At 33.3% G+C, this 13,587-nt stretch overlaps 1 protein-coding gene across 1 annotated transcript; it reads left to right on the forward strand.

Annotated features, from left to right (window-relative positions):
• The first annotated feature begins 9,201 nt into the window (after positions 1-9,201).
• Positions 9,202-13,269, forward strand: LOC130743399 (protein TRM32). Its single transcript, XM_057595627.1, has 5 exons — positions 9,202-9,359; positions 9,927-10,134; positions 10,821-10,900; positions 11,022-12,318; positions 12,423-13,269. Exons 2-5 carry the CDS (start codon positions 9,990-9,992, stop codon positions 13,091-13,093), a joined length of 2,193 nt encoding a protein of 730 aa, XP_057451610.1. The 5' UTR covers positions 9,202-9,359; positions 9,927-9,989; the 3' UTR covers positions 13,094-13,269.
• Positions 13,270-13,587: the final 318 nt, after the last annotated feature.

Genomic DNA, 13,587 nt, shown 5'->3' on the forward strand with positions numbered 1-13,587 from the left:
AGTGGGTGGTGAAGATGGTGGTTGCATCAACAGTGGTGACGATAGTTGTAGTGATGGCGTTGATGGAGGGTGGTGGTCAATTGGGGCAGTGGTGGTAGAGGTAGTAGTGGTGATGCTGAGTGATGGTCGTGGTGAAGGTGAAGGGGTGGTAGTGATGGCAGTGGTGGGTCATGGCGGTAGGTAGTGGTGGCAGTGGCAATGGCGATGGAGAGTGGTGGAGGCGGCGGTTGTGGAGTGTGTTGGTGGTGGCATACAGTTTTGGTGGAGAACATTTGCCTATTAAAAAAATTATGGTTGTGATAATATTTTAGGGTGGTGGTGGCAGCAATGGAGATGCGGTTCGGGTGATGATGACAATAGTGATGGTGTTGGAAGGTGATGGTGAGTGTGGTGGAGGTGGAGGGTAGTGGTGGTCGTGGTGAGGGTGGTGGTTGTGGCGGTGAATTACGTATTTTATTGTAACTTATATATCAATCATTTATAAGGGCGGATTAAATAATTCATCATTTTAATGTATAAGAGTGAGTTGATGGATAAGCATATACAATACAATATTAGCACTAAACAATGCAAGTCAATCGATAATGTATAATATAAGTGTATATTATCATGTCTAACACGATATATCATACGAAAATCACCATTGTTAATTTGAAGTCTAATTAAATTTATTTCTATGGACATGGATAGTATAAAAAGTTGTATATTTTTCAACAAATTATATTTTAAAGATATATCACATTATAATTTAAAATCTTAAACTATTTTAACTAGAGAAAATAAAATAATTATTTATTTCACTTATCTCAAACATAATTGGCTCACAGTGTGTTGTTACTATCAATCTGATTCTCCCTTGATTGATGAAAAAATAAAGAGCTAAGAATGTTTTTGTCTTTTTGACCAATAAACAGAAAAGCTGAAAATTGTTGACATGTTCAAAATACTGTAATGTTTTGTCCATAGTCTATTATTGAACGTTGATTAGTTCTAATAGGCCTTGGAAAATGAACAGTATATGGAGTAACTTAAAAGAAGGCCTATGTGTACAAATCAGGGTATGGTATGGGGTTGGGTGTGAGTCAACGAAAGCATATGAACTTCATCTTCATCTGCAGGTCCTTTTCAATCTAGAACTAGAAAAGGCGTAGCAAAACACGGTTGTTGAACATCTACTTGAATTTGCTATCCAAGGATTCCCAATTTTCTCGTTTAGACGAATGGCATAAATAATAAATCTAATATTTTCCTCAACTGAACCTTCACTCTAATATTTTAGTCCCAATTTTCTAAAATTTATTTTCTATCCAGCTTAAAATGAATTTTTTAAAAGCAAATCGCCTTTATTTGTGTTGAAATTCCTTGCAAAGCACGAAAAGATACTAGTAGAGTTTGACAGTGTCAGCTAACAACGAGCTTAAGTACAATTGGTATTTTTACGGCATTATTGTTCTTCTGATACTATTTTTAATTGAGACAGGGTTTAGTGTTTTTCAGTTTATTGTTTAGAATATTTAGAATATAAAAAACTAGATTGCAAATTATAAAAGTTTATTACAGAAGAAAGCAAAACAAATCAAGACAAACAGGTATGAAATTCATCTATTTTAAATGTGTGCCAAAGAAATTGCTTTTATTTTATTTTTATCCCATCATATATTGCTTTTTTTCCATTTTTCTTCATTCTCATTTCATATTTTTTTTTAAATGCGAACCGCCTTCATTTGCGTTGAAATCTCTTACAAGGCACAAAGAGGTATTAGTATATTTTGATAGTGTCAGCTGACAAGGAGCGTAAGTTTACTTGCAAGGTATTTTTAGGGCGCTGCTCTGGTAGTCTTTTAAAATGTGTTTAGAGCTCTTCAATTCTTTATTTAAAATATAAAAGACTAGATTGCAAATTATAAAAGTTTATTAGAAAAAAAAAATAAATCAAGACAAAATAATACATAACTCTATTTTATTTTAATGAGTGCCAATTTTTTTTTATAAATTAAAATGATGTGCACCGTAAGTGTAATTTACACAGTCATCCATGCATATATTATTTTTTTCATTTTTTTACATTCTCATTTCATTTAAAGTGTTTATAACCACTACTCTTTTTCAAATGTGGATTCTCTTATAGTAAGTCTTACTTCTAACTATGAGTGTAACTCATGTTTTTTTCCCGTGCAACGCACGGGGAATATGTCTATTGTATTTGATACAACAATTAATCATGAACGTGATTATGCGAGTTCGTTTTCAGTTATTATTTTTTAAATTCTAAGTTATTTATGTTTTAATTTTTTTAGGCTTAATTGTAGTTTTACTCCTTCATCTTTCACTCATGTGTGATTTGCCCCCCTTATGTTTAAAAGGAGTACATTTACTCCCTCATCTTTCAATTTGTGCAAATCAACTCCTTCCGTTAATGAACTGTTAAAAAATTAACGGAGCTCGCTGACGTGGCTTGCTATTGCTATTTCCACCCCGTTTTCTATTTACACCCGCGCCCCTATTTTCTAATAGATAAATCGTAAAAGAAAAAGGAAAATGAAATTGAGGAGAGTGATTAAACAATTTTAACCTTAATCCAGAATCAGATTCCTAAATCTACCTAGAACCATTTCTGCTTCATCTTCCATCTTCTAGACAAAAAGACTTCCACCAAATCAATAACCAAAAATTAAAACTTGATACAAATGCACAAGCTTTGAACCCTAGATTCAGCCCAGATCTCAAGCACTCCACATTAGCCAGCACTTCCATTTCCCTTCCCTTGTAGAGAGCCCTTCTCCCCTTCGTCCTATCTGACCTCGAACTCTACTAATCGCACACCGCCAAAGAGAGTAAGAGCAAGAGCAAGCGCTTTCACCTTCTTCGCCACATCGTCGATCTTGTTCGTCCACGCCACCGTTTCTTCGCCATTGACCCTCACCCGCGAGCCGCGGAAAAATAAAAGAAGGGAAGGAGAAGCTTATAACAGAGGTGAGGGTGGGTGACTTTCCTGATTGTTCTTGGGCGTTGATGATGAAGACGAAGCGACGACGTTGACGGTGAGACCGTTGGGACTATAGAGGAGTTGATCGATGGTGAGGATGGGTTTGGGATTTGGGATTTCCTTTGTAGCTTCAAGATGTAACCATACCAAAATGAAATTCATATTCAGGATTTTAGCTTCATCCTCTTCCCCTCTTTTTCTTTTGATTGTTTCAAATCTAGAGTTTCTTGAAAGATTTATGAAAATTTCAGATTCTGGGTTCAACTCCATCCTCTTCCCCTGCAATCGCACTCTTTTCTGGGTTGCCTAGGTTTGATTTAGTGACAGTGGGTTTCATGGTGTGAGATTCAAATTCGATTTCATGGTGGTTGAATGAAGAGAGAAGAAGAAGAATGGAGTGGTGGTGTTGGTGTTGTGGTAGATGGAGGGTTGATGTTGTTTAATGGAGAGAGACGAGGGAGAAGAAGAAGAAGAAGAAGGGAATGATGGTGGGGGTCTGTGTGTGGCGGTGGTGTTTAATCGAGAGATTGAAAAGGAAGGTTGAATAAGATATTAAAAGAATTAAAATTGAATTAATAGAAAAAGAATTATTTTTAAATAAACAATATATGACATGGTATCCCAGTGGCGGGTAATGTCAGAGCCACGTCGTTAATGAAGTCCACATAGACGATTTCCGTCTGAAATTGGATGGCAACTTAACGGAAGGAGTTGATTTGCACAAATTGAAAGATAAGGGAGTAAATGTGCTCCTTTTAAACATGAGGGAGACACATCACACATAGGTGAAAGATGAGGAGCAAAACTGCAACTAAGCCTTTTTTTTAAAGATGTTCCCAATATGTGTTATCCTCTTTCCCCATTAATTTCTCCTTAATTGTCTACTTTTCTCCCCTAATTATGTTCATCTCTCTTTTCTCTCATTTGACATTATAAATTTTCAGTTTCCCTAATATCTTTTTCATTTTTCCCCATTAATTGTCCTTCTCTCCCCCCCCCCCCAATTTGTTGGTCTCTCTCCCCTCATCCCTTCTTTCAAATTCCTCTTTCCCCATTTTTTTTTTCAATAATAATTTCTTTATTTCTGAAATGATTATTAAATTTTTTTCATTTTCTTAAATATTTGGAAACCAATCAAATCAAATATTCCAATATTCTCCGTATCCATCAAATAATAAATGATTTAATTCTCAAAAATAATTAAACATATTTATAACCTATTTAAATCAAGATTGATGAAATAAATTTAGTGAGGAGCAATCTAGGTAAATCTTAGATAATTAGGGCAAATCTTTTAAAATTAGGTTTCAAGATTTGTTTTGGAATCAGGGAACACGTGTCAACAGAAGAGAAGCTATCTAATTCTTTTCTAATATATATTGATATTGATATATAGGGAGGAGATGACTGATGTAGTATCTTAGATAATTAGAGAAAATCTTTTAAAAGTTTAATGGATTATAATCCCAGCACTACATATTTTATTTTTATATTATAGATCATGAGAAAGAATAAAAGGAGAAATCAAGGGATTCCTGTAAATATGCAGTAAATTAGACTTGAGACTTTTCCAAATTTAAAGAGATAATGAAAACTGTTTCAAGATTTGTTTTGGAAATAAATTTAGTAAGGAGTAATCTAGGTAAATCTTAGATAATTAAATCTTTTAAAATTTAGTTTCAAGATAAAATAACACAACAGAAGAGAAACTATCTAATGTAATGACACGTAGAATTTTTTTTTTATGAGAATGACACGTGGATTTTTTTTTATGAGAATTAAACTGGTGCTGTCACGTCACCAAATCAGCCTGATAGAACTTATTTTTTTCTAATATATATTGATTGATATTGATTAGTCATTCTATTGAAACTAAAATTGATTATGAGGGTGAAAACAACCTCAAAGCTAAAATCTTACCCATATAATTCTATTGTAAACATTGCACTAAAATCAATATCAATCATCAATATCAATATATATTAGAAAAGAAGAACTCATATCAGGCTGATTTATTAACGTGTCGTTCTCACGTTAATTCTTAGTGACGTGTCATTCACACGTTAATTCTCATAAAAAAAAATTCCACGTGTCATTCTCAGGTTATTTCTCATAAAAAAATATATTTTTAAATTTTAGATTTGATTAGGATTTAGGTTGTGTATTCCTTGATTTTATCTTAATTTATTTTTAATTTATTTATAGAGTATTAATTAATTTTTATGGTATTTTTATCGAATTTTCGGATTTTTAATTAATTTAGGATTTTATGAGTTTTTATTGTGATTTGCAAGATTTTGATAGTTTTTATCTATATTTATTTAGTACCTTTTTAAATTTTAGATTTGATTAGGATTTAGGTTGTTTATTTCATGATTTTATCTTAATTTATCTTATTATTGATTTAAGTTGTTTATTTCTTGATTTTATCTGTTGGTCTTTTATTTAATTTTTGATTTATTTTTAGAGTATTAATTAATTTTTATGGTATTTTATTGAATTTTCAGATTTTTATTTAATTTATGATTTTATGAGTTTTTATTGTGATTTGCTAGATTTTGGTAGTTTTTATCTATCTTTAGTTAGTATCTTTTTTAATTTTAGATTTGATTAGGATTAAGGTGATTTATTTCTGGATTTTTTGTTTGTGTTTTCAAGTATCCTTAGACTTTAATTACGATAAAAAAATTAGAATATATTTTTAAGAAAAATACAATGAGAAATAAATTCTATGATTCTGTCTACTAAGTTAAGACACAACCCGAAGTCCTAATTCTAAAAGAAGGAATTATCTATCACTCTAATATAATCCTCATGAAACAGGAATGGTCAGTCAGCCAATTATACATATTCATTCTTTACCAAGATAACTGCACTAGATACTTATGTTTTATCTATGTCAGCCTGCTACATGATGGCACCATTGTAAACATGAGGGAGCATGGTTTTCTAATAACAGGATGTTTGCTTGAAAGGCTTCTCCTGATTGTTTGATGGGCATTATCAGTTTGAAATATAATCAAAAGTTAAAAACTTTATTTTCCTAGATCTCAAAAGTTATCTGAACAGATATTTTTCTCTTCAAAGTCCAATTACTATTTAAGTTGATGTGGTCATTACTGGATTCCTTGAAAGGCTTCTCCTGATTGTTTGATGGGCATTATCAGTTTGAAATATAATCAAAAGTTAAAAACTTTATTTTCCTAGATCTCAAAAGTTATCTGAACATATATTTTTCTCTTCAAAGTCCAATTACTATTTAAGTTGATGTGGTCATTACTGGATTTTGTTGGGGTGCAACCTTAAGAATTAAGTTAGATTTCCTTCCTAGGTCTTTTGTTTTAAGTAATTTTAACTGTCCATTACCACCTATGAAGAACTAAAGGGCTATAGAACAGTGCTAAATCTAAATTAGGGCTATGAAAATAAACTACACATATTACACTGATTAAGGCCATGAGATGGTATGAGAAAAATGATAATTTGATTTAAACGGGTAAAGTACAATTTTACTCATTTAACTTACGATTAAGAAAAAGCAACCAAAACATATGCAATAAGGGGAAGACAAGTATGGTAACATATATAGAGAAGAAAAATAAATAAGTAGACAATCACAAGATCTCTATGGCGCAAGCGCCAGGGACGCATACCACACTTCAAGTCTCCAACCCCGCCCCCAAAAGCCTCCTCAAGGACATGCCCTCCGCCCCTGAAACCAACGCCGATTTGGGTTTTCGCAAGTCGCATAGGATCATCGACAGGGAAGATGATTACCGCCAGAGGAGGCTCAACAGCCTAATCTCCTTCTCTGAAGAAGGACCTCTACCTCTCGCTTTCCCACAATCCTCCTCAACGACAATGGCAAAGAGGTAACTTAATTTTTTTCCCCTTTATTTTTTGTGTCTGATGAAATGCTTAGTAGAAGGGAAACTGAAATTTTATTTTGGTGATGGTTTTCAAAAGATGAATGATATATCAATTCCAATCTGTTTCTCTGGCTTAACAAAATAAAATAGCAAGAGTAGTAAAGCATTTCAACAAGAACCTGTGTTTTGGTTTTCTTTCATTTTTTAATCTTATCCCCATCAACCTTGACATGTCTTTGAGCCATCAAAAAAATTTGAAAATAAGAAGAGAAAATGATATCACTTTCCAGAACCATAAATCTAAAAAAAAGGGAAAAAGTAATAAATGATGAGAATCCATACATCAAATTTTCCATCATAGATCGTAGCACCAACCTGAGCCATATCGTGAGTCTCAAAGGTAATCACACCGCTTTGCCATGAGATTAACTCTGTCATTACGAATACTTTCTTCAACCTACAAATCAAGGAGAAAAAATCACACATGTTATTTAACCCCTGAAAATGCATAGAAGCCAAAGATATATAAGGACTCTGTTGAATATCTGTTAAGATTTAGTTTATTATTAGTCTAACAAAGAGATAAAAAGAAACTAAATATATCTAAACCTATCTCTATTTAAATAGATATTATCTCTATTTAAAAAAATTCAATAAAAATACCATAAAATTAATTAATACTCTAAAAATAAATAAAAAATAAATTAAGATCAAATCAAGGAAAAAAACAACCTATATTCTAATCAAATCTAAAATTTAAAAATGTACTTTTTTATGAGAATTAACGTGAGAATGACACGTCACTAAGAATTAATGTCCCTAATTTTTTTTTTTAAAAGAGTGAGTTTGAAAGCTATAGCTTAAGTTAATTTGTTAATATATTACCAAATAATAATAATAATAATAATAATAATAATAATAATAATAATAATAATAATAATAACATATGTGTGCGGGTATGAGCCGGTTGGGTACTATAGTGCCCATACCCGCACTCATACCCACTACTTTTTGTGGGTAATTACCTATACCCAACCTCATACCCATTTAGCTGTTTTTTACCCTACCCATAGTAGGTATTTTTTGCGGGTACCATATGTGCCCGAGACCTTATGGGTCCGAGACCCATAGCGATCCCTACATTTAGATTTTGGCAAAGATGAAGAGCTTCTTGTAATGACATTGAATTGTCTAAAGGTGGAGAGCATTGAGTTGCTACCCACGCGAGTATGGGGACGGGAATAGGTAATTTTTTAAAACACAGGTATGAGGATGGTTCTATAGTACCCTACCCATTGTCATCCCTACTTAGTTGGAATAAACACAATAATGTCATACTTTATGATTTATCTTACACAATCCTAATTTGTGCTACTATCACATTCATTTTTTTTAAGATTAATTTGTTGCTAATTTCTTATATCTATGATTTGTGTCATTGTCTTCATATTCACGAAGAATGTAAAACGAGTTCCTGTTGATCTCAACCAGGCTTATAAGAGAAGTCTTTATGTCAACTTTGCTTAGCATTTCTAAGTCTTCTATTTCATCTATTGTTTAATATATTTTTAATAATCAAGGTATTAATTGACGTATCAAATACAATAGACGTATTCCCCGTGCAACGCGCGGGTAAAAAAACACTAGTTTAAGAAAATAATAGCAACCTTCTAAAATTGCAACCTTGCCTTTTTTATTTAATTATTTAATTTTGAAATATAATTTAACTTTCTACACTCTCAAAAAAAACTTTCTCACTCAATACATTTCTGAACCACCCAACGTGTAAATCAACTAACTCGAAGCTATTATAGTTTAGATGTTGTGAGTTCAAATTTCTATGAATGTAGTTGCGCTAAATATTTGATAATAACATTTTCAATTTTTTTTTTTATAATAACGCCTTTACCACATGTAAATATCCTGCTAAACTCGAACATTATTGCTTGTTTCAGTGAAAAAACCTGTTGTGTAAATACAAAAATTACTTTGGGGCCATCAACAACAGAACCCAATTAGGCCTCTCTTTTTGCAATAGAAAGAGTAAAAACTCCTTATAAGCTAAGGTTTATCAACGATAATTAAACATATTAATCAGCAGCCTTTTTTGTCTGGTGCTGGTCTCACCAAAGATAGTAGACAATTAGACCAGTCTTGGCGCGGGTCATACTGAAACTAATATCTAGAAACCAGACCACAACCTATGACTTCCATAACCATCTTTTGCCGTGTGTATCGCAGCCACATCAATATTCATATATTTATATATAAAATTAAAATATAATTAATATTGAATAAAAAATATAATAATATATATAATATATATATTCCATATGCTGACTAGTGGTTTGGTCGTCCACTTTATAGTTTATACCTCTTGCCAGCTTTCATTGATCAACACTGCTTCACTTCTGGCGTTGTTATTCAGAACCTCTGCCTAATTCTCTCGTTCTGTTCTGCCACAGAATCAACCTGCTTTACCTTCTTCTTTCCATCCATTAGAGGTACAGATTGGTTAATTTCTGTTGATTATACTTTATTTCTTCTGCTTGCCTTTCACTTCTATTGAAAACGTTGAAGAATAAACAACTTTCAGTTATGTTGCTAGCTACTAGAAACGAAGCATGTTTTTTTTTCTTATTCAATTTTACTCTCACGTTACAAGTTATATCTCTGATCATCTAGATATGTTTCTGTAAAATATTTCAGTTATTATCAAAACAACCCAAGTTGAGTTTTATTTTAGAGTTTGATTGATAAAACTGCAGATTGCAGCATGTTCCAATTTGTTAAAGACAATCACAGATTTTGTTTGTTATGTCTTTCAATTAATCAGCTACTTTTAGTCTCTGTTGGTGATTTCATGTTTTGTTCTTTGTCTAGTACAAATAACTTCAGTGATCTTTGTTCTTATGATATTCAATAATATGCGTTAGCTGGTTATGTGTCAAAACTTGCAAAAGAATTATGTAATATGAACATATATGCATATTTGTAAAGAATGAAATTTGTGTTCAATGATGCTTTTATTTTTCTTTAACATGTATGTATTGTTAATCACGGTTCTGCAGGACAAGGCCTAGTGGAAGAAATTGATTATCACTTGAGTGGATTCAAGATTACCCTAATTTGCTATGGGAAAGCAATTGCTTTCTTCAGAGCAGTCCTCCAAGCAGGAGAACAATCCAGGATGTATGTGGGGCATGTTTCAAATTCTTGATTACCATCACTGGCATGTCAAAAAGGTGTTTCCTCATAAAAAGAGAAGACAATCCAGATGTAAGCAATTTTACACCACATCCTGTTTACTTTACTCATCATTACTTAACTTTTGGTTCTTTTTTCTATTCATACATGAATCATTGCAATTGCTTATGTAATGGTCTGGTGTCATATATTTTATCTTCAAAGGAATTATTAAAAGGTCTACATCATAAAACAGAAATATAAGGGGGCCAATTCAGTCTACCTAATCAGTGGAACCAGTTAGAGTTGACATATAAAATCAAGCATAAAAAAATCAGAGAATCTTAAGTATACACAAGGTGCCTTCTGCGGTTACCAAAATAACATAAAATCGTTCATGTCTCTATCTAATAAAAAACTAATATTTGTTAGTCCTGATTCAGGGAAAGAAATGATTGAAAATTAAAGACAGATGGTAATTTTGTTCAAGAAAGCACTAAAAATCCTGGCTTTGTGCATCATCATATTAGAACTCAACAAGTGGAGAAAGTGAATAATCTGTTTACTGAATCAAGGGTGAATGTATATATGCAAGTGGTTCTGATGTGTTAACTTACACCAACTGAAACTCTAACTAGCAACTAACATCAACTGAAATTGAATTATGTTGCTATATCTTAATACATCATTTGACATTTTTCTCACTTAAATCGTCATTCCCCACATTTTTATTTCTGTCAAGGACTTTGTGCTTAGCAAGCTCTTTAACCCATCTGCAGATAAGAGAAAAACCATTTCGCATATCCAAGGTGAAGAAGAAGACCAACAACATGAAGTTGCAGAAGCAGAATCCTTCCTGGTGAGTTTCAAACTTCATGCTCATATTTTATGGCCATGGCCACAAAAAATTATAGATTGTCTCATATTTAATGTGGATGTGTGAGTATGTAACATTGTACTAAATCTCATAAAAATATCAGGTGAAAAGTTCTCCCCAAAACCAGGCCAATAGTGAACATGTACTTCAACTGGAAAAAGATGGCAACACAACAGAAGCTACCATTAACCATAAGCGCGTGGAAACAAACAAACTTAACAGAGGCACTTCCAATAAATTTAAGAAGCGTGTTGATGTTATGGAGTTAGTTAGTGAGGAGAAGGATTTGCTACTCAAATTTCTAAGAGACTTAGATGTTAGTGGGAAAACCTCTCATAAAGCTTCCCGCAAGAAAGGAAGATTGATAAAATCAGGGTCATTTCCTTTACCTTCACAGAAGAAAAACTTCAGCTCTAGTACCTTCAAACACAAGCAATATGAAATTTGGACCTTCTCCAAGGGAGAAAAGTTTCATGCTGGTACTGATCAAGCACAAAAAAAGTCTGCATTGAAGGATATTTCTTATGAGGAGCCAACGTCTTCAGTGAGTGATCTTGGCATGGATAGTGCCATGCAACAAAAACGAAGTGTTTCTTCAAGGTCTGCTGAAGGGTTAAATCACAAAGGGTGGAATCAATTGGTCATTCACCAATTCAAAGTTATAAAACAGAAGATAAAACATGCTCTTGTGGAATTCAAATTAAGTAGTCACCAAACTTCTGAGGAAGCAATCGCTGAGAATAATGACAAAGAGATCTCACAAGGCTTAGATGATGGTGTTGTTCATGATTCCAACGAGAATGAAATCTCAAATGAGACTAAACCTTCTGATCATGATTTCAACAAACATGAAGCTCGCCAGATGCGAAGAACACCCTCTCTTAATGAATCGCTGGATAGGTACACTCAGTTGTTTGAGAAAAGCTTCACAAAAGATGTCAAGTGGCATAGCTCAAAGTCTAAAAGCTTAAGATTGACAAATGAGGACAAGATTCACAAGAGTGGACCTGCTCCTATATTTTCGAGAAGCAATATGTCTATGCCTAGTCTTGAGGCCATAGGCTTTATTTTACATGAGGCACTCTTTGATACAAATGAAACAGGTAATAGTACAGTGGAGACTGATGGCCATGTTCAAAGAAAACCAGTTAGCCTTCCTTCAAAGATTACCAAACCACTTGATCATGTAAGAGAGGCTGAAATTGTGGAAACAGTTGAAAGGAATGAAAAAACTGATGGAGTTACCTGTGACCAAAGGGAGGACATGCATGAGCCAGCAGAGGGAGATGAAAGTTTTCTTCAAGAAAAAGAGGAGAAAAGTATGACTACCTATCTTAGCAATGAGGAAATAACATCACTTGAAATTAGTTGTGAAAACAACACAACCAGTAATGCAAAAGGTAACAAATTTATATTAATTTACATGACATTACTATAGTATTTCTTTGAGATACCATGATTTCAATAAACTTATAATTGATTATTGTTTTGTCAATATAAACAGGCGGAGAATTTGAGACTGTACCACATAGGGGAAGTGTAGCTTCTTTGCCAGACTCCTTATCCAACACAAATGCTAATGCAATAGCCAAAGACACAAACAAGAGTTCTGACAATCATTTCCTCCTATTCAAATCAGATGAAGAAAAAGACTCCAATTTCCAATATGTGAAAGCTGTTCTCGAATATTCTGGCTTAATGGGAAATGATCAGATTCAAATGCCATACACAGTAGACCAGCCGCTAAAGCCTTCCTTATTCAAGGAATTGGATGCATCTTTGCGCTATGAAATTGAAACCTCTGGAAAAGAGATTACAAAAACCTGTGATTACCAGCTTCTTTTTGACTTGGTTAACGAGGTGCTCCTTGAAATATATGATAGGTCACCATCTTACTTCCCAAGGCCCTTCGACTTCAACCACCACCTCCATTCAATACCTAAAGGGAACTATCTTCTGAATGAAGTGTGGGCTAGTGTTAGCTCATATCTTAGCTTGAGACCGGAGCTGGATCTGATATTAGATGATGTAGTGGGGCGTGATCTGGCGAAAAGAAGTGGCTGGATGAACCTTCAACAGGAAGAGGAGTTTGTAGCACTTGAACTAGAGGATATGATCATTGATGATTTATTAGATGAACTTATCTACTCATCAGATTTGCTTGGACTATGTTGATTGATGATGGCTTCTTGTTTAGTTCAGTTTCTTGTCGATTTTTTGGTGCGAATAGGATTGATATGTATATCAACTTATGTTGTAAATAGGATTGTTTGGCAGATGTCATGTAGAGTTGCACAAGGAGTTTTGGTGAGTGACATGATTCATTTCAATGTAAATAGCATTTGAGTGTACGTGTTCTCACTCCTTAGAGATTTTATTTCCTTTGCCAATTCTAAGCTGGTAAGTCATTTTTTTTTCATTTTTAAATGAACATGATGCCTCTGCAAAGTTATTGATTAAAAATTAGAGCACTGATGGAACATTCCTTTTTGGGAAGACATCTATCCGTCATAAACATCAGGGCGGTTAACCGCCAATAATGGGTGTAGATAAAACACCATTGGTATGTAAACTCTAACAGAAAGCTCTCAACACTATGGATTCTGTTTCAACAAAACGCAACAACAAACATTCATTCATGACTTAACAGTATTTATACAATCAACAAT

This window comes from Lotus japonicus, chromosome 3, assembly GCF_012489685.1.
Source record: "Lotus japonicus ecotype B-129 chromosome 3, LjGifu_v1.2".
NCBI lineage: Eukaryota > Viridiplantae > Streptophyta > Magnoliopsida > Fabales > Fabaceae > Lotus > Lotus japonicus.